Below are 27537 nucleotides of genomic sequence, written 5' to 3' on the forward strand. Positions count from 1 at the left end.
GGAATAGTGCTCACTCGTCCATGCAGCTGTTTGTCTGATCATATCTGTTCCTCTGCCAATCCTTCCATCTGTCATCACCCAATATTTTATTTATCTATCACCCTTGCATGCTTTCCTCTCAGGCTAGCCTAAATGGGATTTGTCAAGAAGTTGAGGCCTCTCAATTTCTTGGAGTGTGTTATTTCTTTGGTTCAGGCCTGGGAGGCCTATGAATTTTGTGTTATTGGGATTTTAGACCAGAAAAATAAGTTTCCTTTTGAAAACTGCATCTGTGGAGGGAATAAGCCCCAGCTGGTGCTAGTTAACCTCTCCCCTTTTTGGAATGCAAGGCCGTGCATTGCCATGGTAATTAAATGGTCAGCCATCATGACAATGTCCAGGTGCAGGTAGTTCTGCAGGCTTCCTCACCTGAACACATCTCTGAGTGAGTCAGCAATTCTGACCAAGCGATTAATTAATAGCTAAGTGCTTGCGTTTTCTCAATTGGCCTCTATGAGCTCATGCCACTGAGAAAACGAATATAAGGACAAACCAACCCTTGAGAAAACTATGCATGCTTTGGGGTACAGCAGAAGGCTGTGCTGGCTGCATCACAACCCATTTGATTTTGGCCCTATGGGGAAACTCTGGTCAAGCTGACCTGCTTGGAGAAACCTTTGGACAACCTTTTGAAACTCTTGAATGCTGGAAGCATCTTTGGAAGTTGGTAACTATAAACCTGATGCAAGAAACCTTTGCCAATCCTTTTGAACCAAAAAGACTTTTGAATGTATTAGCTAGTTATGCTAAATAGTTTATTGTTTTCTTGCTTAACACTTCATGACTTTTCTTTCCTGTAAACCAGCTTGAATCTTATAAATAAATTGTTAGCCTTTAAATGGCTTGTGTCTGTGATTTTGGGATTCCAAGCCTAAATTCTAAGTGCCTTGTTTGAGTGTAAAAACCACCTACCAAAAACCTAAGACATTTTGGGAGTGTAATCTTTCCCTGGCAGGCCTCTACCTTGCAGGGTAAGCGTTACACTCAATTTTGGAGTGAGTTGGGAGAGGATTGCCCTTATCTTCCCCCTGGAGCTCAATCTTTTGAAAGGGCTGGTGGCAGCTACTCCTTGGACTTGGGGCGAAAGCCTGGAGTTCAAGGTTTTGTCTTTTGGAAAACTTTTGACCAAACCAAAGCAGCCTCCAACTGGTGGAGACAGGTTGGGGAGCTCTTTGACAGGATTTACTGGCGTTTCCCTTTCAGTTATTGATCAAGGTCTGGATCTACTTGGCTTCGATGACAGAACTACCCCTGTCACAGCCAGGCCGTTCTCTAGATCCTGCAGCCCATTGATGACCAGAGCGGCAACGTTTTGCATGAGATGCACACACATTTTTAAGGCACAGGGAAAGGATTTATGTCGAAAAATCAGGACACCAAAATAATTTAGAATTTTTTGCCTGCAAAAGCTGCTCAGCTCTTTTTTGTTTTACAGAAACTCAATGGAAAGCCAAAGGGAAAATCAAAGGGTCCAGTGATCTCTCTGCTCTTGTACTGTGAAGATGATTTTTTTTTTTTTGCATGAAATTCAGTGGAGTTATCAGTAGCTCAGTTATTGTTTAAGAAGCAAGCTACTCATTCTGGTGGATTCGAAGAAACGTCCGAAAATGGGCGAACAAAAACATACAAATAAGAATGGGGCTTAGTGATGAATCCAGTAGCTGGGGAGGGGGGGTGTAGATTTTTTTTTTGAATTGCTCTTTTTCTCTATCCCATTGCTTGCAGGGTTTTATACCTTTTTTCTTTCCTGTGGGAAGTACATTTCTAATTGAAATCATTTGATAGCAGAATACTGAGAATTTTAGTTGAAGCCCATCGTTCTTATGCTGCAATCAAGATCCGCCGTCTCTTCCTATTGAATGGGCAGAATTTCTTAACAGTCTGTCTAGAATTAAATTTACTCCTGACTGAGTGTTCTTTTATTCTTCACATCCAGTTTATTTGCAAGCAAACGTGTGCTTTGTCAAAATTGGAGAGGAAATGGAAGACAGCCCTGAAAAGATACTTAATACATCTTAAAACTGTAAATTGTTGCCGTTGTAATGGGGAGGGAAAGAGCATGTCAAAGTAAAATGAGTATTTTAGAAGGCAAGGGTTTGCAAATTACCATAGCCTTTGAAACAGACATGATTGTTAGGACTGGACCTATCCGACCTTGCTGTCATTCCAGCATTGCTTGAGTAGGATGTATGAACCTAGCAGAGAAAAATCACAGGCATCAGCCCAGAATTGATCAGATTGTACTTTGTTTGTAGGGGTTTAAAGAGAGTAGCATAGATAAGGGTGATGAAGGCCGAACAGCATGTAACACTGTACCTGGGTCTACCACCATTCCTATCAAGTGGATGTGCGTTGTGAGTTCCTGCTTAAACCATAGATTCTTAGGTGCATCAGGGCCTAATTCAGACTGGGACCTTCCCGCCCATACCATTTTCCTGACCTAAAACAACTCCAAGGAACCGCTATTTGGGGAAATTTATGTGTAGTAATGGGCTATATGTGCCCTGACCTGGAAGGCCCAGGCTAGCCTGATCTTGTCAGATCTCAGAAGCTAAGCAGGGTTGGCCCTGATTAGTATTTGGATGGGAGAGCACCAAGGAAGTCCAGGGTTGCTGTGCAGAGGAAGGTACTGCAAACCACCTCTGTTAGTCTCTTGCCATGAAAACCCCAAAAGGGGTCGCCATAAGTCGGCTGCGACTTGAAGGCACTTTATACACACACAATGGGCTATATGTAAGTTTACCCAACAGGGCAACTCGTGGCTGCCCAGAACTGTCTCAGGTTGGGAAAACGACATGGGTGTATTGCCAAATGGCAAACGGTTCTTTTCCCTTAGGTATTTCAAAAGCAATGAGTACAGCACTGAGAGAATTTAAGCAGTTTTGTTACCTACAAGCAATAAACAAACAGAATGACAGAGAAAAGACGACCCATGCCCCTTGCTCTGCACGGACCCCAAAATACAGCTGTAGGTAGACTCACACAGCTTGGTCTATACAGTTTGGTTTGGAACGAAAAGTAAGAAGACAGAAAAGTGCGGGGGGGAGAGAAAGTACCCCCCATCTTATAGAAAAGCAATAGTGTGTGTGTGTGTGTGTGTGTCCCCTACTGCCTAGCAACTTGGAAGAGAGCTCTCCAAGGCCAGGAGATAAGGCAGCTTCCGCATGCCTATGCTGTATGCCTTAACCCCTTTTCCTCCCCATTAACCCCTTCCACCCCAGTGCTGCCATAGGACGATCTATGACATAGTGAAGCAGCATGTGGTTCACTACAATCTGTGTCCTCATGTTACAATGGTCTTCCGCGAGTTTTCCACTATAATGGGGCAGGGTCAAGCCTCCTCTCCCCATGGTCCTGATCCAAATTGGGTCCCTTCCCCACATGGGTAAGTTTCAGCCAGGAACTCCCAGTGTGCATCTGATTGATAGGACCCAGGGCAGACCCAGGAAAAGTGTAATGTGTAGTTATGTTCTCAGTCCAAAGTGAATCACACAGCTAGGTAAAGTAATTCTTTTATTGGATTAACTTTGTTGCATATAAGAGTTAGATTCTGAGAGCCACAGACGGCACTCTGTCAGACAGAAGTGAAAAGCCGACAATGCATTGCTTTACAGTAGCGCAACTCTGAATGTGCATGCAAACCAACTGAGTGCATACTTTATAATAACATTTTGAGAAGAGTAGTTTAATGATCTGGAAATCAAGTAACTCATCACTATGACCTGCTATTCTGAAGCAGCACCTTGTACAATGGAGTACTGAAGTACAATTCAACCCCTGTATCTCTGCTAATGCAACTGTAATCTCAAGCAAGTTTTCTATGTCCTTGGAGTTACATAATCTTTAAAAGAAGAGTCTCTTATTACCATATAGACTAAAAAAAGTAATTGAAGCACAAGTCTTCAGCCTATTCCCAACACTGTCTAAAACCCACAATAGTTTATGCTACAATAAATGTCCTTGTCTTTAAGGTGCTATTGGACTCTTCCAGCTCATTCCTGAGCCTTTCAGCGGTCGGGGACGGCATGGCTGAGGCGCTGCCACGGCGCCTCCAAAGCCGTTCCTTGGCCACCAAAAGGCTTAAAAAAGTCTTTTAATTTAATATGGGGGGGATGAGGCATTTTCCCCATTGAAAACAGGGAGACTGTGCCAGCTAAAACCTGGTGCAGCAACACTGTTGTTGTAGAAGGCATTCCCAGCCTGAAAGGGGTCAGGAAGCTGCCTACTGGCAATAGGCCATCGATGCATATAAACAAGAAGAAACAATGTGGCCTACAATGACGTTAAGACTACTTTGGTCTAATCTTGAATAATTTTCTGCTCCTTAAACTTTTTTGTTGATGGGACAGGTATAACTTTCCTTGATTGGATATGCTTAGTCAGTTCAATGCTGGGTCCATTGATAGCGTTGAGCAAATACAAAAGCCTGTGCCAGCCTCTCACACCAAATCTCCAAAATATGGACACAACAGCTTGAGAAGTTCTCCTGCAGAAGCCTAATGAGCAGCACAAAATGGCTTTCCTGTGCTCTGGAGCTGTTTCCTGATACAAGGGCTTGTGCAAGAGAATTTCCCAGAATATTATTCTCTGCTTTTTTTTAATTGATTTTGAAGGTTTTAAAGAGTGGTTTGAAAATATTATAGGGCAGCTTCTGAAAAAGAAATAAAATCAGGCACATACATAGAAAATGCACATATACCCTTGGAAGAATACCTTCTTTGGAATGAAATTTCTGAAATACTGGGGAGGAAAAAAATTAAAGAACAGAAAAGAAAATCTCTTTACACAGCACTTTGAATATCAATGTCCAGTTCACCGTAGACATGCCGTATGGCATCACAATTCAAGCTTGCAATCAGCTTTCGGGGGCCATCCCGCTTTGGAATACATTTTTCTTCCCAGGTCAAGGTTGAATTCCTTGCGATCTTGCTACAGTGATAAAGAACAGCGTGAATATGATGGCAGATGGGCCATAAATCTCAGTTGAATACATGAGCAGGCACCTTGGCAAGGGAAAAGATAATCTATCTTTTAAGAAGAAATATCCCACCCCAAATTGGGCTTTTACCCCTAAAAAGAAAAGCTCAACACACCAGGACACTGCTAGAGAATTCCCATTTACCAGCTAGATGTTAGGCAAAAGCTTGTATAGAACAGAAATCTTTGACTGATCCAGCAAAGTGGTCCTTATACTTTTGATTGGTATATGTGTACACAATTATGTACCACAAGCAATAATTACTCATATCTAGAAATGAAACAGCATTTTGGATAATAAGAGTTTGGCACTGGATTTAGAGGTCCATGGAAGGGATTTGGAGAAGTCTGCTCTGGGTTGGGAATTACAGCCCCCTTAGCGGAGTGATGGTCCCTGGGACAGATACACTGCTCTAGGACTGGAATGATAGCCCCCAAAATGGAATGATGGCAAATTCACATGGAACGCAATCCTTTCTCTCCTCTCAAGACCCCCTGAATTTCAAGCACATTCAACAAAGGGGCTCCATTTAACTGGACCCTGAAGTAAGCAAGTTTCCATGCACGCGCACTGCAGACACTGTTCTTTTCAACGGACAGCCGATTCCAGAGTTTGGGGCAATAATCATTGTCGATAACACCAAAGGTGATTGGCGGGAAGCACTCCGTGCCCCTCCCTTGCAAGGATCCAATTGGTTGGAAGGATGCCATTACCTGGGAAGTCAATGGATCAAGCTGCAACTTAAATCATAGAATCATAGAGTTGGAAGGAGCCATCTAGGCCATCTAGTCCAACTCCCTGTTCAATGCAGGATCAGCCTAGAGCACCTCTGACAAGTATTTGTCCAGCCTCTGCTTAAAGACTGCCCATGAAGGGGAGCTCACCACCTCCCTAGGTAGCTGATTCCACTGTCAAATAACTCTTAGTGTAAAAAAATGTTTCCTAATACCCAGCCAGTACCTTTCCACCCTCAGTTTAAATCCATTATTAAATGCAGTGAGTGAGGAGGTGTCTTCTGTATGTAAAAGCCTGTGGTAAGCTTTTTGACATTTTCAAGTAGAACTAGGTCACATAAACTTGTCTGACCCACAGGATGAGTTCTATAGGCCACCCTCCACACAACAGTTGTGCATTTCTAATCACTAGGGTTGCCAGGTCCCTCTTTGCCATCAGTGGGAGGTTTTTGGCACGGAGCCTGAGGAGGGCAGGGTTTGGGGAGGGGAGGGACTTCAATGCCATAGAGTCCAATTGCCAAAGTGGCAATTTTCTCATGGTGAACTGATCTCTATTGGCTGGAGATCAGTTGTTATAGCAGGAGATCTTCTGCTATTACCTGGAGGTTGGCAACACTACTAATCACAAATACAGTTTCTTCCCAGCCCAGAGAGGCCTTATTCATTTAGATCTCCTATCGCTTAGCAGGGCTTTTTGGTGACAGTATTCGCTTGCTATTGAGCTGTGGCATCTATTTTCATGGCTCTCCCAAGTCATTGGGAGGAATTGGTGGGGATTAGTGCAGCCTAATATATGAGTACTGGCACCTTTTTTAAACAAAAAGAGCACTGTCATCTAGCTATAAGCAGTTTTGAAAATTCTTCTTCTTTAGTGTTGACCCTAAGCAAAACAACATAAAACCACCATCCAGAAAGGGGCCGAGAAAGTACCTTGTCAGGCTGGTTTTAAAAGTGGCTCTCTAGAACGTCTTTTTTACAATGAAAACATGAAAACCATTATAGAAAACTGCTGGGGACATTTCCAGTGGGATCTGGTCCAGTAGTTTGTTTGTTTTTTTAAAAAAAACAACAACCCAGAATGTTTCTCAAAGGATTTTTTTTTAAACTAATGGAATAAAACTCAACTAATTTGATTTGCCTGAAGTAACCTTAGTGATGGATGATTCTCAGTAATGTGCTAAGCCATCAACATGCACCAGTCATTTATCATCTTCAATACAGAGAGGCAAATGGGATTAATATTTAAATAATCAGCTATGTTTTTCTCTCTGTGAACATGGGTTGCCACCTCAATGAAGCCATGATAACATGATCAGCAATATGTATATTGTGTGGAACCAAGAATCTCAGCTTTTAAGTTTGCTTTTAAAGATAGTTTCTAGCTCTCATGGTGTCAGAGAAAAACCTGGAATCTCCCAGATTCAGAATTCCATGTGATAAGCACACAGAACTCCTCCACATATGTGCTGCACTGCCCCATTCAGTTTAAAGGAGAAACCTTTTGGTACACTCATTCTTGTGTACATGTGGATCAGTTCCCTGCATTGAAATGAATGGGCAATTATTGGAAGACTGGGGATCTTGCACGAGCAACTGATGGATTCGTAGAGTGAAAGAGGCCACACGGATGACCAGATTTCCCTAGGGTAAACTGGGTTGTGCGTATCATCCAGCCAAGTGAACACTGGCCCATCTGTAGTAAAATGCATGGCAAAATTATCTTCTGTCATCCACCAAATTCTGGTGCAGAATCAGAACCTGGGCAAGGCTTCCATTTATGGGTGTAAAAAAAGGACCTTCCTATCATACCATTGAAATAAATAATAAAATAAATAATAATAACAATAAGCAACAGCAACAATAGTAGGCCTTTTTATAATATCTTTTGAATTGTCAAGCACTTAACACACATTGTTTGTAATACTTTCAACATCACTGTAACACAGATCAGTAATAACTGCAGAGTTTGCTGAAACTGTTAAAACAGAGTTATTGGCTTGTCTAAGGCGATCATGGCTGAAATGACGCTTAAACCATGGACCTTGGATTTATTACCACGGCTTATTTTGTTAGCCACTACATTATCCCACTATCAGAATCTCATCACTATCTGTCTCTGTCTCTAATGACTTACAGGAAAAGGGCATAATCTCAAGATTGTAAATACAATATAATTTGGATGCATTCAACAGGCCATCTGCATAAATGTTGCGAATACAGATACTGGGAAGCCAGTGTGACACCCCTGATACGAGGTTAATTCTTACCTGAACTTCTTTGCGATGGGACGCAGTACACCGGGCCCATCAAGTCGTACCAGAACTTCTGTTAGCTCCCGATTCAGTGGGTTGGTGAATTCCACTATCACTGTCATTTCCTTGCCAACTGCCTTCTCACCAGGAACCTGAAGGAAGAACGTAGATCAAAGTAAGATAACTGGGGTCCCTGAAAGACAGCCCCCTCCCATATCAGCATGTCTGGCAATTAAAATCTGAAAGCTTTGTCAGTGTGCTTCCATCTTCTGAAATAAGGTAGGTAGCTACCAATACTAGGGCTTTTTTGATGGTGGCACGTCAGCTTTGGAATGCCTGCTTGACAGAAGTGCAACTACCACTATCTGATATCTTTTAGGTGCAGTGAAACTGGACATTTTTTATATGCCTATGCTTTTTTAGTGTTTTTTGTTGTTAAAGCCATTGCTGGGGGGAAATCCTTTACGGCAAAATGTTTTAAATGATTACTGTATTTACTATCATATATATGTTAAAGGCAGCCATGGCCTTCAGTCTTGAGCAAGACTGTTAAGGTTCTGGAGGATGTTTTGGAGGTCATGACTTCATAGGGTTGGCGTTAGGGCTGTTGATTCGGTAAAAACCAGAAAAATACCGAATAAATGCAAATTCGGTAAATTTCTGGTTTGGGTTTACCGAGTCCACAAAATCCGGAAGGTTAGCAAAGCCGAATTTTCCATTCCCGAATATCCGGCATTCTGCGGCTCCTGCAGGGGCATTTGTACAGGTAGAAGTTCCAAATTTTCGGGTAGCTAGAAGGGACTCTCCTTGCAAGAACCCCCAAGTTTTGTAAAGATTGGGTCAGGGGGTCTAGAGTTATGGGGTCTGGAAGGGGTCACCCCCATCCTCCTCCATTCAAATGCATTGGCAGACCCTTTAATATGATCTTTCCAATGTATCTGAATGGAGAAGCTGGGCTTTAAATGGTGAGTGGGAAAGTTCACCCGGTGCCTTCATAGAGATACAATGTGATACACTTTGTCTCTATGGAGGTGTGAGGTGAACTTGTTCACCATTTAAAGCCCGGCTTCTCCATTCAGATACATTGCAAACATCACATTAAAGAGTCTGAATACAGCCACTTTGCCAATGCATTTGAATGGAGGAGGATGGGGCAACCCCTTCCAGACCCCATAACTCCAGACCCCCTGACCCAATTTTTACCAAACTTGGGGGTTCCTGCAGGGAGAGTCCCTTCTAGTTACCCTGAAAATTTGGGGCCTCTACCTGTAAAAATGCCCCCCCAGGAGCTGTTGCCACCATTGAGAAGAATAGATAATTTTATTTGCACAGCTCCTGGGGGGTATTTATGCAGGTAGAGGTCCCATATTTTCAGGATAGCAGGAAGGGACTCTCCTTGCAAGAACCCCCAAGTTTGGTGAATATTGGGTCAGGGGATCTGGAGTTATGGGTCTGGAAGGGGTCGCCCCCTTCCCCACATAGGAATGACTAGAAGCCGGTTCCTATTAATTCCAATGGGGGAATTAATTGAAATAAACAGAACCACAATGACAGCTGATAACTCTTGCTTCTAACAGCCTAAGGAATCACCCTAGGATAATAAAAGCAACTTTCACCGGGCCATTACTGACCCATGGAGTAACGTCACATCACAACATTTATTAGGCAGACTGTGTTTATAGGGTGGTTTGCCATTGCCTTCCCCAGTTGTCTACAGGTTACTCCCAGCAAGCGAAGAAGAAGAAGAAGAGGAAGAGGAAGAGGAAGAGGGGGGTTATACCCTGCTTTTCTCTACTGAAAGGAGTCTCAAAGCAGTTTACAATCACCTTCCCATCTCCCTCAGGCACCTTGTGAGGTGAGAGAGTTCTGAGAGAACTGTGACTAGCCCAAGGTCACTCAGCAGGCTGCATGTGGAATTAAACCCGGTTCTGCAGAGACCACTGCTCCTTAACCACTATACCATGCTGGCTGTCATTTTAAGTAGTCATCTTGGGCCCACTAAAAGTCAAAATTATGCCCCCCCAACCTAATCTATTTGGTAACTACAGACTTTATAAAATGCCTATTGCAAAGAGAGGATGGGGAGAATCCTACTGAGCTTAGGTGCTGGATGATGCTCTTCTCACCCTGTGAAAACCTCCTGGCATCTGACTGTCTTTTGTCTGATAAGGGCACAGGGAATTAGCAGTTTAAAAAGGAAGAAAAACCCTACCGTGCAACATGATGCATAATTCATGGCAACATCTGTGGTATGTCACACTTATCTTAAAACACGGGAATGAACCAATTCAGCCTATGCTTGTTAGGGTTTTATGAATTATATTAAATCTTTATTTTTCTCTCCTAGGCCTTTTTCTTTTTCTTTAAAGAGGCATCAGATTCTTCTCCCAGACGAATCAGAAGACAAACTGATCTGTAGAAAGTAATAGCATTGATATGGACTCAAAGCCAAGCTAGTAAGTACAAAATTTGGCTAGTGAGCCCATTGGAAGCCATGGCTTTGTATTAAGCTGCACTTGATACCAGAAACAATCAGGAAATATTGATGGTATTCAAATGTCTTCTCCTTTCCATGTAATCAGACATACATTATATGCTGCTGAGAGAACTGAAGAGTGTTGGGGGGGGTGTTCTTTCTAAAAGTATAATTTCTTCACTGTCCTGGCTGCAGCAAAAATTATCTTCTTTTCATTCAGGGGGCAGTGTTGGTAAAAAACCAAACCAAACATAGCCCTATACCCATAGCTTACTAGCCAGCACATAACAGGAGGGGTTCCAGCTAGTTTTTCCGCTGGTGAAAAAGAGGTTGATTCCCTCTGACTACCCCAAAAGCCTGTGCTTGAGAACATGGATCTTGCAGGGACATAAGCCACATGGGATGGGGAAGGTTTTTTTGGTGAGACTGAACAACAACAACAAAAGCTGGATAGATTCAAACCAATGAATTAATCGCATGTATTTGGTTACTTGCAGGAGCCCTGTGGCGCAGAGGGGTAAGCAGCAGTACCGCAGTCAAAAGCTCTGCTCATTACCTGAGATTGATCCCGACAGAAGTTGGTCGGTTTCAGGTAGCCTAGTCTGCCTAGTAAAGGTCGTGATATGATGTCACCCCATGGGTCAGTATTAACCCGGTGCCTGTACAGGGGAAGACCTTTACTTTTACCTTTATATGGCTACGTGGGACATGATCCTGTTGATTGTGGGCATAGTGCCTGCACCAGAGGAATCCCAAAGGCAGAGCTACATCCCCGTTACTAAAGTAAGTGCCTGCAGGCCACACAAGGGGGCACGGAGGGAATGAGAGGTTAGAAAGGATCTTCTGCATCCTCATCCAGTCCTGCTCTCTGCCCTAGTCTCACATTAGCCATTCATGCGCCAAGTTACAAACTAAAATAAAATTGGAAAGATGCCACAGTGCAGATCTGTTCATATGTTATGGGGTCAGGTTCAATCAGACACACTATACATGATACACAGGAGTCAACAGCAGCAGAACCACTGGTACAAAATTGCATAATGCCGACAGGCTATATGTTATGGGTCAGATCTTGCCTATATTGGTATTTTCCATTGCTTCACCCTTCCCACTGCACCCCCCCATTATTCCTCATGGTCCCCTGTCACTCAGGAGCAACAAATTGTAAAGATCAGTGGGCTACAGTGGGGAGAGGGTAGGAAAGTTCCATGTGCTGTTGGAAAATGTAATCAGGATCCAACCCTATGGAAGAATTTTGTCTTTGATCATGTGTGCTAACATTCCAGGCACAAACAGACCCATCAATCATATGTGACTATAAGGTAAAGGTCAAGGTAGTCCCCTGTGCAAGCACTGGGTCATTACTGACCCATGGGGTAAAGTCATATCCCGACGTTTACTAGGCAGAATACGTTTACAGGGTGGTTTGCCATTGACTTCCCCAGTAGTCTATACTTTACCCCCAGCAAGTTGAGTATTCATTTTACCAACTCGGAAGGACAGAAGGCTGAGTCAACCTTGAGCCAGCTACCTGAAACTGACTTCCGTCAGGATCAAACTTAGGTCGTGAGCAGAGCTTTTGACTGCAGTACTGCAGCTTACCACTCTGCGCCACAGGGCTCTTTTATATGTGACTATACCCTAAGAGAAAATGTGACTATACCCTAAGAGAAAATGCATCACTTATGATCTGGGAGGATATTATTTTATGCTTTCCTTAAGAAATATACTTAATATACAGAGTTGGATCCCATGGGTCTGGCCATCAGATTCTGGAAGAAGGAGCACAAGAGTTCACAAAGGCGTGTTACCATCAGAGGAAGGCTCCTTCCACCAAAGGAAAGCCCCTCTACTAGTGGAATGGATCAGCAGGACCCAACCCATTGTGTATAAAGAAATACAGGGGATGCTGGAGTTGCTAAGATAGTGGCTTCTCCTGACCCATCTTTACCAGGCCTGTGGCTTGATAAGCCCCCAGGAGGAGAGTTGCCTTTACTATATTGCACTTGCAACTGGGAGCCCCAGTTCTTATTTCAGTGCTACTCATGAAGCTTTCAAGACAGCAAAGGGGATATAACTGATAACTAAGTTGGCCTTAAGACCAGCCTTAAGGCAGAGTTCACAGGGAGAGGTCATATTGCTCCTTACTTCTTCCTTACTTCAAGGGCGGCCTTAGCCAATGGGCACAGAGGCCCCAGGTCCCATGCTAGAGGGGTTTCCACCCACCCACCCAAGGGAGGGGAGAAAAAAAGAAAAACAGCAGACTCCTGCTGTCATCACTCATGTCAGGACTCAATTCCATCCACTCACAATGGCAGCCACTCAAACTCAACCCATCTGTGGCCAGGCGACTCGTGCCTGCCACGTCCAGGGCTCCGGCAGCAGCCCCCACCCAACTCACATGGGGCAAGGGCCCTAGTGGGGGACATGATTTTGGGCCTCATACTGGACTTTTGACCAGGACCGTAGAATCACTAATACTGCTCCTGCGCTACTTCTGCCACAGTATGCTTAGCTGGCGGAAGCTGAAAGCCACACTCCGGCTAGGGTTGCCAGGTCCCTCTTCGCCACTGGTGGGAGATTTTTGGGGCGGAGCCTGAGGTCAGGTTTGGGGAGGGGAGGGACTTCAATGCCATAAGGTCCAATTGCCAAAGCAGCCATTTTTTTCAGGTGAACTGATCTCAGTTGGCTGGAGATCAGTTGTAATCCGTTGTAACCTGGAAGTTGGCAACCCTAGCCTAATCAGTGCAGGTTGTGTGTTTCAGACTGTTTCTTCTCCAGCCAATCATGAAGTGTTTGGCTGAGGGGCTGTTGAGAGGTAAGGCCAACTGGCAGCCAGCTTCAGAAGAGGTAAGGAGCATGGGTCACCAGATGCTCAGTACTGAAATATGACACTGATTAAGCAAGACTTTTCTATGGCCCTCTGGATAGTGCTGAGCGGATAAAAAAATAAAATATTGTCGAAGGCTTTCACGGTCAGAGTTCATTGGTTCTTGTAGGTTATCCAGGCTGTGTGACCGTGGTCTTGGTATTTTCTTTCCTGACGTTTCGCCAGCAGCTGTGGCAGGCATCTTCAGAGAAGTAACACTGAAGGACAGTGTCTCTCAGTGTCAAGTGTGTAGGAAGAGTAATGTATAGTCAGAAAGGGGTTGGGTTTGAGCTGAATCATTGTCCTGCAAAAAGTATCAAAGGTAATGTGCTAATCATAATGATTAGCACATTACCTTTGATACTTTTTGCAGGACAATGATTCAGTTCAAACCCAACCCCTTTCTGACTATATATTACTCTTCCTACACACTTGACACTGAGAGACACTGGCCTTCAGTGTTACTTCTCTGAAGATGCCTGCCACAGCTGCTGGCGAAACGTCAGGAAAGAAAATACCAAGACCACGGTCACACAGCCTGGATAACCTACAAGAACCAATAAAAAATAAAATAACCTCTAAAAAGTTTGAAACAACTTTCGAGATTTCTTAAAAAAAGAAAAAAACCAAACTGGGCCCAAAATTAACTTTTCCCTCCCTCTTAAGGGTATATAAAACAACTGCCTGCAGAAGCAGTGACTCGGGGGCTCATTCCTTGCATGTTTAATATTCCTGCTTCAGAGAAGAAGGGAAAGACTAAGCAATTTAGGAGTGTAACCCAGGGAGTCTGTATACGCTATTCAGCTCTGGCAAAGAATTGAAAGGATTATACATTTTTAAAATGTGGTTATTGAAGATATCAGCTCGAAGCAAAGTTTATTTGACTTATTGGCTTCCTCTGTGGAGTGCTCAGAAAAGACATAATATTATTTGAGGACACTGCTGATAAACATTTGTCCCCACTAATTAGATACACCTAGGCTGGCATCTGCAGAGAGTTTTCAAAACAAACTTTGATGAGAAGGAGCCATTTCCCGCAAACTTTTAAGTCTTTTGAGTTTTATCATCTGTCACATTGTCTCACATCCATTTTGGTTTTTTTATCTGGAAATAAACGGCCGCTGATATAATTATCGTTCCTTCCTGGACTAAAGCTGTCAATACTTAAGTTCTTCGGCATTTCAGGCAAATTATTAAAACGGTGTTTTCTTCTTCTCTTGGATTCCAAAGAGCCAGTTTAAGATTACAGCCACTTTGGCGCAGTGGTTAGGACAGCGTTCCCCCAACAGGGGCATCCTGGCACCCACCAACCCATTTCATGGCACCTGCCAAGTGTTTTGAAAAAGCGGGAAGGGCCAGGTGAGGCTTTTTCCCAGCAAGGCTTTTGATTGGCCTCTAGAGACCTGACTGGCTGAGCAGATTTCTTTAAATGCTATGTTGGCAACAGCTGCCATCACAGTACAAGGATCTTCACTGTGTGACTTAAGGTAAGCTGCGGCAGCCGTTCTGTGACTGAGCCTACCCACCACACTGTGTCGGAATTCCAAAGGTGCCCTCAGGCTCAGAAAGTGTCGTGGTGCAGGCAAGGAGCGAGGGCTGGAAGCTGGAAGCGTAGTCTGGGGAACAGTCCAAGGTCATTCACAAGTCCAAGATCTCATTACCGGCAAGGGAAGTCAAAGGCGTTAGTCAAAGCCAGTCCAAGAAGTCAGGATACCAGGAATCCAAAGGATAGCAGGGAAACAAGGCCGGTACACAAGGAGGTTGGTGACAAGTTGCTTGCACAACAGCCAAGCCTAACTGATGGCTTAAATCCCTTCTGCTGCTGCTGTAGCAGAGCCAGCTGATGCTGATTCAGCTGAGTTCACAGGTGGTGCTTCAGCCCTGCTCTTCCTCATCACTGCTACTGAGGAGGTTCCTCTGTAAAGCCTTCAGTCTAGCACTCTGCCGTCTCTGCTGCATTGCCAGACGGACCTGTTTTCTTCTCTGCTCCAGTGGCCTTGGCGAGGCCTCTGGAGACACTGCATGTTGCAAGGTGTCAGGTCCAACTGGAGTCCTTGAGCTGGCAGGCTGCAGGCATGGTGAGTCATCTCCTGACTTTGGCTGATCCTCTATTCTTGGAGGCTGTAGGCCCTGTGTTTGTTTGTTCCTGTGGGACTTCTGCCTGAGGATGTCCCTCTGTTCTGGCTTCTATTTCCCCTTCATCAGAGGAGGTCTCTGCAGGCTGACTCATGACAGAAAGGTTGGGGACCTGTTTCCTTCCATGATACCCAGAACTGAGTTCACTCTCTTCTTTTATGCCTCCCACTGAGCCCTAACCTCTGGTTCTTTCGGTACTGGACATGCAACTTCCCTCTTTTACTGCTTATACAGGACTGCTGATTTCTTTGCCTGGCATCCAGAAACGATGGACTGGTTTACCACCCAAGTGACCCAAGCTGCTACTTGGGGTGCCAAACAAATTTGTTGACAAATGTGATTTAGATCCTATTACTATTAGGTGGATCAGTAACTGGTTGACAGATCGCAAAATGGTTCCTCATCCACTTGAAGAGGAGAGACTAGCGGAGTGCCTCAGGGATCTGTCCTGGACCCTGCTTTGTTCAACATCTTTGCAAATGATTTGGATCAAGGAATAGAGGGGACACTTATTAAATTTGCTAGCCTGATCTCTTCAGATCTCAGAAGCTAAGCAGGGATGACCCTGGCTAGTATTTGGATCCAAATTTACCCACAATTTGGGAAGTGCTGGGATAGGGAACAATAAGAGTGAATAAATTAATGTCATTTTGCCTTGAATATTTTGACTTTGGGATTTCACCCGGACTGAGCTTAATGGGGAGGGAAGAATCGGGTTAACAGAGGAATGGCAAGGTTCGGGATCTGTGAGGGCTGGCAGCGAGGTCATCTCTAATGGAGGGAAAACTCATGCATAAGTCCAAGGGAAACAGAGTCAGACAAGGGTGAACATGAGTCCAAATACCCATGCATAAACGACCTAGGTTTCAAGACGCTTACTAACCATAGCCAGTGAAGGCGCTTGTCTTCAGACAATCACACTAAACATAGTTTTGCGTTACGTATATACTAAGTCCTTAATTTGCAGTGGCTCTCCAGGATTTCAGGAAGATCCGTTCAACTGGGATGCAAAATACATCCACATTACAGCTGCGTCAGTCTCTCTGTTTGTTGCAGTCCCTGAAAACTGACCTTAAGGATCACTTGTGGGATTTTGAGCGCGGCACTCTTCTGCCTGGCCAAGATCTTCTGTGTTTCGTTGACACGGGCGGTGACGAAGAAATGCAGGGAAGCTTGTTCCAGCAGCCGGCTCATGTACTCGCTGGCCTTGATTAGCACCTCAGTAGTTTGAGCTGACAGGAAAAACAAACAAACAAAGAAACACAACTGAAGCCTGAAAGCAATATACTTGCAAGTTATTACTTCCAGTCCTGCTGATACTGTATTACCCATAGGCCATCAGATGCAATAAAGATGCTTCTTGCAGAGAGTGGCCAACGCTTTCAAAGGCGCTAAGAAGCATCCAGCTGCTGAGCTATGACTTGTTTTCCCTTTCCCGCCTTGGCTGTGATCGACACATACTATAGTTATGCTTGAGAATTTGCATTTATTTTAAGGCAATTTAGATCACTTCCATCCATGTGATTTTTCCCATCTGTTGCTGCTAGACACAAGGACAGCAGGAAGTAGCCCCTGATAACAGATTTAAAAAAAACACTAGAAGTACTTCCAATTATGGGGTTTTGAGCTAGCATAGCTGCTTAAGTGATATAAGCTTTCTCCTGTGTAGTATAGTGGTTAGAGCAGGACTCACTAACAGTTTCTTTAATGAGAGGTACTTGTGAGCAATTAAAAATATTACAAGCTACACCCACCACTCCCTGTGAATGTTGCTAAGCTCTGTTCTGCTCTAGAAACACAACATGGGCTAGGAAAGGCACCAGAAATGAAGCTATCAGATAAGCAGCACAGAGAAAAATCCTATCAAGTAGGAAACATAAGAAGAGCCCTGTTGTATCAAACCAACAGTCCATCTAGTCCAGCATCCTGTCTCACAAAGTGGCCAACCAGCTGTCCTGGAGGGCCAGCAAACAGGGTACAAAGGCCAAGGACTTCCACTGATGTTCCTTCTTAACACTGGATTTCAGAGGTTTGCTGCTTCCAAATATGGAGATTCCCTTTAGTCACCATGGCTAACAGCTATTGATGGACCTATTCTCCATGGATCTATCTGGAAGTTGAAAGCGCCATCAAGTCAAAGCTGACTTATGGCGACCCCAGAGGGTTTTCAAGGCAAGAGATGTTCAGAGGTGCTTTGCCATTGCCTGCCTCCAAGTCATGACCCTGGCATTCCTTGGAGGCCTCCCATCCAAATACTGGCCAGGGCCAACCGTGCTTAGCTTCTGAGATTTGATGAGATCAGCCTAGGCTGGGCTATCCAGGACATGAATCTATCTAACCCTCTTTTAAAGCCATCCATGCGAGTGACCATCACTACATCAATTGACAGTGAATTCCACAATTGCTCATTGAGTAAAGAAGTGTTTCATTTTATCTGTTCTGAATTGATTGTCCGTCAAATATACTGAGTGCCGCCAAATGCTAGTATTATGGGGAGAGGGAGACAAAGTTCTCTATACCCACTTTCTCCTTATGTATAATTTAATACAATCCTATCATGTTTCCCCCTTCTTGTCTGTTTTCTAAACTGAAAAATCCCAGACTCAATAGCCTTTCCTCAAAGGAAAGGTGCCCCAATCCCTTAATAATCTTGGTTGCCTTCTTCTGTACTTTCTCCACCTCTGCAGTATCCTTCTTTGAGATACGGTGACCAGAACTGCACACAATACTCTGAAGGAGGCTTCTCCATAGATCAATCTTAGAGAAAGCAGCTTGTAAATTATCAGTATACTTGTGAGGAAGATTTTTTTTTTACAACTGTACAACAATTACTTCTGAAGTAAACGGAAGGAGATCAATTGCATTCATAATATTGTTTTCTTAATTAAGAAACTGTATAACTTTGCTTGAGGAAGTATATGTTCAAAACACATTGGGGAATTTGGAGATCTGTGACTTTTATCATTCACTTGGAAAATACTCTGACATCTGAATTCAACTTAAAAAGAGTGTTTTAGGTGTTGGTTCTTGTAAGTTATCCGGGCTGTGTGACCGTGGTCTTGGTCCAAGGAATGCCAGGGTGGTCCAAGGAATGCTAGGGTCATGACTTGGAGGCAGACCACGGTCACACAGCCTGGATAACCTACAAGAACCGATTAACTCTGACCGTTAAAGCCTTCGACAGTGTTTTAAGTGTGTTTTGCTGAAGCTTACTCTGGCATGAATGCTGGCACTCAGGTGCCCTGTGTCTGCATTGTTTGCACTGCCAGCTCAGTTTACGTCCCATCAGAAGTGCGAAAAACACTGAAGGGAGGTACTTCACTGCTGAAGCCACGGTTGGAGAAAACTACATTTTGTGAGCACGGGTGACAGTACACCATAGTTATGCCAGTGAATGCTGCTAAGGGAGAGAACATGGACAACAAATGGACATTCTCTAGCCAATGAAGATTTTGAAATCACATCATAGCCCGATTACAGCCTTAATCTACTGGGACTGAGGACATATGTGAACTATCACTGGAATCAAAGTGACACATTAGCTGCTCGGCTTGAGGTCTAGCGGGTTGCTGGGGGAGGGTGAGATGAAGAGCTGGACAGCAGCTGTGGAGATGGAGACGGACCTCTTGTCTTGATTTGGAATTTCCCAAAGGGACAAAAGCTCCACCTCTCCCACCAAGGGCTACCAGGTGAAAAAACGTTCGCTGATTTTCCTCCTTTTGTGCCATTTACATCAAAATGAAGTCCTGGCTTTCATTCTTCTAACTATTCCCAGGCAACCGTCTGACCCAGATTTTCAAGTCCTGTCAGAATCTGTTTGATGAGGCCCCTCTGAAAATTACACTGTATGTCCCTGAGTCTTAAACTTACGTAAAACCTAAGAATAATCATGTCTATCCACTCCTGCCCCAAAGAAAATAACGAAATAAGCTATGTGGTAATTGGTGTTTTTGGGGTTTTTTACGTTTTGGAAAAGAATGCTAGAGACTGTGGTTAAACTCTTAACTGTACTTAGACAGACAACTCATCAGAACTGTTGCAAATAAGGTATGGATAAACACAAGCTTGCCCTGACCTGGATGGCCCAGGCTAGCCTGATCTTGTCAGATCTCAGAAGCTAAGCAGGGTCAGCCCTGGTTAGTATTTGGATGGGAGACCACCAAGGAATACCAGGGTTGCTGTGCAGAGGAAAAAACTGGCAAACCACCTCTGTTAGCCTCTTGCCATGAAAACCCCAAAAGGGGTCGCCATAAGTCGGCTGTGACTTGACGGCACTTTACACACAACAAACACAAGCTTAATGCAGATAACATAGCACCAAACAGCAGTGGAAGAGTGGGTTTGTGCCAACTGGCTGTGCCCCTCAAGATGTGCCTACTCAGTCATTGCACACACACCTATCAGCTGTATCTTGGACGTAACGTTCAAATAGTGTGAGAACAGCCAGTCTTATCCCCTACTCCACTTACACTGATTTTGTGTCCTATGCCTATAGGATTCTATGTACACGTATCAGGTGGGTTAACGGATGGGGGGTTCCAGGTAGCACCATCACAGTCCTCCACTGTGCACAGGCACTGTCCAGTGGGACAGGATCAAGTTTCTTAGTCAAAATGAAAGGACTGTTCTTTGATATCTTCAAAATTAGAAGAAGAGGAAGAAGAAGAGGAAGACGAAGAAGAGGGGGAAGAAGACTTGGTTTTTATATGCCAACTTTCTCTACCACTTAAGGAAGAATCAAACCGGCTTACAATCTCCTTCCCTTCCCCCTTCCCCACAACAGACACCCTGTGAGGTAGGTGAGGCTGTGACTAACCCAAGGTCACCCAGCTGGCTTCATGTGTAAGAGAGGGGAAACAGATCCAGTTCACCAGATTGGCCTCCACCGCTCATGTGGAGGAGTGGGGAATCAAACCTGGTTCTCCAGATCAGAGTCCACCACTCCAAACCACCGCTCTTAACCACTACACCACACTGGCTCTTAAATGTCAAGATTCAGAAAGAGCTTGGTGTAATGATTAAAATGTTAGACTAAGACCTGGGAGGCCCTGGCTCAAATCCCCATTCTGCCATGGAAGCATGTTGTGCCAACTTGGGACAGTCCCATTTTCTCAGCCTACCTTACCTTACAGGGTTGTTGTGAGGGTAAAATGGAGGAGGGGAGGCCGATGTACGTTACCCTGAGCTCCCTGGAGGAAGGGTGGATGAAAACATAGCAAATACATTTCAAAAATCGAAGTGCATTTTAAGATTTTTTTAAAAGTCGTAACAGCTACAGCAATATTATCAATACTGGTCAAGAAGACACCAATTATTCTGAAACAAGGGATTTTTGACCATTGGCATATGCGTGTGTGTGTGAAGTCCTGTGAAGACACAGCCGACTTATGGCAACCCCTTTTGGGGGTTTTCATGGCAAGAGACTAACAGAGGTGGTTTGCCAGTGCCTTCCTCTGCACAGCAACCCTGGTATTCCTTGGTGGTCTCCCATCCAAATACTAACCAGGGCTGACTCTGCTCAGCTTCTGAGATCTGACGAGATCAGGCTAGCCTGGGCCATCCTGGTCAGGGCACTGGCATACGTACACAACAAAATTCAGCATTGATTCTTGTAGGTTATCTGGGCTGTGTAACCGTGGTCTTGGTATTTTCTTTCCTGACGTTTCGCCAGCAGCTGTGGCAGGCATCTTCAGAGGAGTAACACTGAAGGACAGTGTCTCTCAGTGTCAAGTGTGTAGGAAGAGTACAGTAATATATAGTCAGAAAGGGGTTGGGTTTGAGCTGAATCATTGTCCTGCAAAAAGTATCAAAGGTAATGTGCTAACCATTGTCCTGTAAGTATCAAGATAATGTGCTAATGAGGGTGTGGTATGTTAATATGGAACCATTGTATCCTGAAGTGATCTGTTAATGTGTGAAATCCACACATTATCCACATTCAGGATACAATGGTTCCATATTAACATACCACACCCTCATTAGCACATTATCTTGATACTTACAGGACAATGATTAGCTCATTACCTTTGATACTTTTTGCAGGACAATGATTCAGCTCAAACCCAACCCCTTTCTGACTATATATTACTCTTCCTACACACTTGACACTGAAAGACACTGTCCTTCAGTGTTACTCCTCTGAAGATGCCTGCCACAGCTACTGGCGAAATGTCAGGAAAGAAAATACCAAGACCACGGTTACACAGCCCGGATAACCTACAAGAACCAATGAACTCTGACCGTGAAAGCCTTCGACAAAATTCAGCATATTTCTAAAAATAGTCAGTCAAGGAATGCAGCTTGTGAGCCAAACTGCAAAAGAAATAAATTCATCTTACAGTTGTAAAACATTTTACTCTCACCTTTGGGAGCCAGACTAAAGAGAGGCTGGTTATCTTTTGCTTTGTTTTAATGAGATTTTAATTGAATTTTAATGAGATATTTTATTTGTTTCCTTATTGCATCCTTATCCACCACAAGCCCTCAGGAAGGAGGCGGCCATGTATTTTAATTAAAATTTACATGCAACATTTTCGGGGCTTACATCTCGCAGGTTCCAGCGTCACATCAAAGCTGTGGTTCTTGAACTCAGTTTTGGAGACTCCGGTATAAAACACAATGTTTCCAGAAAGATAAGACTTCATGGTGTAGCGGTTTTTGGTATTATTTTTGAAAGTAACGATGACTTTGAAGTCACTGCCAATTGTCGAATCTTCCACTTGAAAGTCCATGTCGACCTCCGCACTGGGCATGGCGTCCTGGGTGACCTGCTTTTTAACACCGTACATCAGAGCAGTGTCGAGGGCCAGCCTTTCCTCCTCTGTGCCTGTAAAGCAAAGGGAAATGCCTCTGAAAAATAAGTGACATCCTTGTTGGCATCACAACTTTGTGCCCAACTCTATTGAGCATCTCACGTGTGCCATTAGACAAAGCTTTCATGACCCAAAATGTCTGTGTTGTTATTCGTGTAAACTGTAGTATATGTTATTATTAGGGTTCCCAGATACCTGGTAATGGTGGGCAATTGCCTGCCAATTGATGGTCCTGCACGCCACTGCTCAGCTGGCCGGCAGGTGGAAGCAAGCCAGCTGAAGGAGGGGCAATCCACGTGTGTGGGGGGACATGCACCCCAATGGGAAAGCTCTAGCATGTTTCTAAAAAAAACCTGTGGAACCCATAAAGTTTTTGGAGGAATGTGCTAGAGCGTCCCTGTCACTTCTGGGTTTGCCCGTGAAGTAAAAACATGAACACATGAAGCTGCCTTATGCTGAATCAGAACCTTGGCCAATCAAAATCTGTATTGTCTACTCAGACCTCCAGTGGCTCTCCAGGGTCTCAGGCGGAGGTCTTTCACATCACCTACTTGCCTAGTCCCTTTAACTGGAGATGCCGGGGACCTTCTGCATGCCTAGCAGATGCTCTACCACTGAGCTATTGGGACACATGAACACATGAAGCTATTGGGACACATGAACACTGAATCAGACCCCTGGTCCATCAAAGTCAGTATTGTCTACCCAGATCAGCAGCAGCTCTCCAGGGTCTCAGGCTGAGGTCTTTCACATCACCTACTTGCCTAGTCCCTTTAACTGGAGATGCCGGGGATTGAACCTGGGACCTTCTGAATCCCAAGCAGATGCTCTTCCACTGATCTATTGGGTCGCTCTAGCACATTCCTCCAAAAACTCTACGGTTTCCATACAGTTTTTTGAGAAACGTGCTAAGCATCCCCATTGCTTCCAGGGTAAACCTGGAAGCGACATTACTGCGGCACATGTGTTGTGCGCGTGGATCACCTCCCCCCCACCACCACAATGAAGCTCCTGTCAGTGGTGAAAGGGCACCTGGCAACCCTAATTATTATCAATACATATGGCATTTTACAGGGTAATATAATCAAAAGAAGCAGATTCCTGCCCTGCGGTTTGCAACAGAAGGACAATTGAGAGGGAATCAAGACAGAGAGGTTAACAGGAGATTAATATACACAAATGTACATACACACGCTTTGATACCATTAAAGTTGAGGGCAGGATTACCAGTTTCCTGCTGGGGGCAGGGTATTCCCAGCCCCCAGGTTTCCTGCTGCTGCTCCTAATGCCAGTGGAAGAAAAATAATGTAAAAAATATCAAATAATGTAAAAACAGCATTAGGCAACAGCATGATGTCACTTCTGGGGGAAAACCAGAAGTGATATCAGTACACTATATGAATCATCAATCCCTATGGAGGTGTGACATCACACTGTTGCCCGCCAGTGCCCCCCATGCCCCTCCCAGGACTTCTGCCAATTGCTAGCCACTGGCTGGCAAACTTAGTTAGGGGTGGGGATTAAGGGATTAAATCAAAGGCTTCATGGAAGAGGGAGTTTCAGGCCTATGGAGCCACAAAAGAGAATGGGGTCAGCAACTGGTAGGGTTATCAACAACAAGGTGGGGCCTGGAGTTCTCCTGGAATGACAACAAGTTTCCAGCCTGCAGAAATAAATTTCCCTGAGGAAATAGGAGCTTTGGAGGGCGGTCTCTATGGTACATAACAGAATCTAAAAGAAACTAGACTCCCTGCTAAACTTCACATCCCTGCTGAGTTCCCCTCTCCAAATTCCACCCTCCCCAGGCATCACCCCCCACCCCCAAATCTTCAGGAAACCCCCAAGCTGAAATTGGCAACCTTAGCAACTGGAGCCACTAGGCTATATCTGGCTCCTTGATAGGGTTGCCAGGTCCCTCTTCACCACCGGTGGGAGGTTTTTGGGGCAGAGCCTGAGGAGGGTGGGGTTTGGGGAGGGGAGGGACTTCAATGCCATAGAGTCCAATCGCCAAAGCAGCCATTTTCTCCAGGGGAACGGATCTCTATTGGCTGGAGATCAGTTGTAATAACAGGAGATCTCCAGCTAGTACCTGGAGGTTGGCAACCCTACTCCTTGAGGCCTGAAACACTTATAATCCAGCATGTGCTTGAGCAACATGGAAGCAACATGCCATTGGCTTTTGCCTTTACAGAGTGGAAACTCTTAGAAGGCAATCAGAGGTTGCTCAGTGAACATATGGACTATGATAAACATTGTTTGTCAATGAGTCTGCCGTGGAATTACCTTCTTGGAATTTGTACTGCTCAGTAACATCCTTTTTCCCATCCATACCCAATTCCTTGGTCAGGATTAATCTCCCAATGTGGGTCTTGTCAATAAGTTCAACCTCCTTCTGCCCACTTTTCATGACTTTTGAGTAGACAACGTCACTGTTAACCTAATAAATAAATAAAGGCAAAGCATTAAGTCACACACTGACCCAAGTCGCACAAGATGAGTACACTCCTAAACAATGTGCCATAAAATTACTGTCATGTGCACCATGAGAAAGAAATCAGTTCACCAATTAAAGATTCCCATGAGACCTCAGAGGAGGCTGAACACTATAAACCCTATACACAGAACACAATGATCTAGATCAACGATGTCCAAGATAAGGCCTGTGGGCTGGATCAGGCCCTTTGAGCTCTGTTAACCATAGAGTTGCCAACCTCCAGGTACTAGCTGGAGATCTTCTGCTATTACATTTGATCTCCAGCTGATAGAGATCAGTTCACCTGGAGAAAATGGGTGCTTTGGTAATTGGACTTTATGGCATTGAAGTCCCTCCCCTCTCCAAACCCCATCCTCCTCAGGCTCTGCCCCAAAAACCTCGAAGTAACATTTTTGCTCAACCATGTGTCAGGAGTGACACCAGACAAATAGTTTACTATATGACAGTAGCTGCAACATGGAATCGTTTAAAGTGGGCTCGATCTGGTAGCAAGTAAATCGGTCTCATCATGCCTTGATCTGGTAGTAAGTAAATCAGTAAATTGTCATGTCTCAGTCTGGTAGTAGGTAAATCAGTCTCGTCATGTCTCCTTCCTTATTCTAGGCTTATCTTTTCTGTCCCATATAGCGCTCCATGAAGCATTATTTTCACTGCCCCACCTTGCCCCCTTCCTCCCCCCCACCCCCACCCCCATGCTGGGAACTACTTCCTGGTCTGTGGCCTCCAGCCATGCCTCGCTCATGCTTCCAATCCCTTCTTGTACACAACACTTTCTAAACTATCACACATTCATTTTCTGTGGTCAAACTTCTCTGATCCTGTCCTGGTCCCTGCTTTATAAAGTCCTGTTCTCTTCATCCTCACCTGTGTTTCAACAAGCTCAGTACAGACTTTAACAGTGCATCCCTGAGTTACATCCTCCTAAGTCTGCTGACTTCAATGGATGTAGAAGGATTGCACTGTAAGTCTCCTAGGCAAGAATCATGTTGCTGAGTTTCGATAGAGTACCTAACATATTGTTAAATAGTAGTAATACTGAACATGCTGCCTAATTTAAATAGGTAACATATTATTTGATATATTAAAGCAAGGCGAGGGCCAGCATGGTGTAGTGGTTGACTAGGATCTGGAAATCCCAGGTTCGAATCCCCACTCTGCCATGGAAACTTACTGGGTGACCTTGGGCCAGTCACACGCTCTCAGCCTTGACCCTGGCAAGCATTTGGATGGGAGACCTCCAAGGAATACCAGGGTCGTGGCGCGAAGGCAGGCAGTGGCAAACCACCTCTGAAGTCTCTTGCCTTGAAAACCCTACAGGGTTGCCATAAGACAACTTGGCGGCAAAAAAAATAAAAATAAAGCAAGAGACTACTTCAGGTCTCAATCATTGTTCCCACTGGTGCTGTTCAGTGAAGAATATCTTGTACTGATGCATACCTCTGCAAAAATGAAAGGAGAATCAAACTGGAAGCAGACATGTCCATGTTTAATAGCTTGAACTGAAGCGGGACCACACCGGTACATGCCTGAATATGGAAAGCAAAAAAAATGGGATATAAGTTTTGATTCATCTGGAGTACCACTGGAATCCTCCTATCCCTATATAAATATCCAAAGCAGGGACCAGCCAGAAATCATGGAGAGAGAAGGATGACATGGACACATTGTAGTGGGGAAGTCAGGCCACGTAATTATTGATCAGACATTCTTCTGTCCTTGGCACAACATGGGCATGATGGGGGCTGCTGGCAGTCTGGCTGCTCAATTCACTTGTTAGGAGGCAAGTGGGGGGGGCTGATTTAAGATAAGAAGCAGTGGAGGCCACTGCCTTGTCTTCTTGGATGCCTGACACATCAGGCTTGGACCCAGAGACTCTTAAGAGGATCCCTCTTTATAGGCTTATGTAGGGCCCCTCTGGTCTGTGGACTCACCCATTGAATCATCCCAATACCTGACTGCCAGTCAAGAGGGTGAAGCTACTGGGGACAACTTAGCCCCCAACTGGTGGAAACATGCCCAGGGTACAACCATCCTCCCCCACGCCACCACCTGGGGCACAACATGAGCCAGGAGCCAGATTTGCTGTATCCTTTCTTGTCTGGGAGCTTTACTAGGCACTATTATTAATGCTATATGGTATCATCAACATGCATAGCATTTTACAAAGTACAGGAAGACAGGTCCTTATCCTGGGGATCTTTATACTCTAACATTTGAGAGAAGGAAGGCAACAAAGAAAGAAAGGGAACTGCAGGCAGGGCTAGAGAGAGGAACAATATTTAGGCTTCATTTCAGTAGGGAAGAGAGGATAGCTGTCAGTCGTGAGCCACTGCAAAAAACAAAGTTACGAAAGGTTACATAATTAAAGCAGAGTCAATACATATCAAATTTACAAACACTTGCAGCAGACATTCGACAGCAAGACATAACACATAAATAACACATAAAATTATTTTCCCCTCTCAGACAGCAAAAATAAAATCTCATTAAAACCAACATGATCCATATGGTATCATTACAAAAGAACATCCTGAATATAATTTGCTCAGCTTCCATCTGCAATTGATGCAATGACCACTACCTGGTAAAGTGTTCTGCTGTCCTTCTGGCCTTAGAGCATAAAGTTGTTTAGGAACTCCTGCACACAAGGATCAAGGTACATTTAATGGGAGAATTAAGCGTACCATTTATGGCATGTTTGCAGAGTGGCTTCCCGTGGGCTTCAGTGCTGGCCACATGCTTAGACT

General features: G+C 44.5%; 1 protein-coding gene across 1 annotated transcript in view; it reads right to left on the bottom strand.

Annotated features, from left to right (window-relative positions):
- Positions 1 to 4800: 4800 nt before the first annotated feature.
- Positions 4801 to 27537, bottom strand: part of F13A1 (coagulation factor XIII A chain) — an 85165-nt gene continuing 62428 nt past the window's right edge. Inside the window, exons 10-15 of the mRNA XM_056854154.1 lie at positions 26228 to 26316; positions 24580 to 24733; positions 22029 to 22310; positions 16556 to 16716; positions 8019 to 8155; positions 4801 to 4968 (exon numbers count right to left, since the gene is read on the bottom strand). Of these exons, the coding sequence (XP_056710132.1) occupies positions 4821 to 4968; positions 8019 to 8155; positions 16556 to 16716; positions 22029 to 22310; positions 24580 to 24733; positions 26228 to 26316 (971 nt within the window). The 3' untranslated portion in view covers positions 4801 to 4820. The remainder of the gene's footprint in view (positions 4969 to 8018; positions 8156 to 16555; positions 16717 to 22028; positions 22311 to 24579; positions 24734 to 26227; positions 26317 to 27537) is intronic.

Source organism: Euleptes europaea, chromosome 8 (genome assembly GCF_029931775.1).
Source record: "Euleptes europaea isolate rEulEur1 chromosome 8, rEulEur1.hap1, whole genome shotgun sequence".
NCBI classification, from domain to species: Eukaryota; Metazoa; Chordata; class Lepidosauria; order Squamata; family Sphaerodactylidae; genus Euleptes; species Euleptes europaea.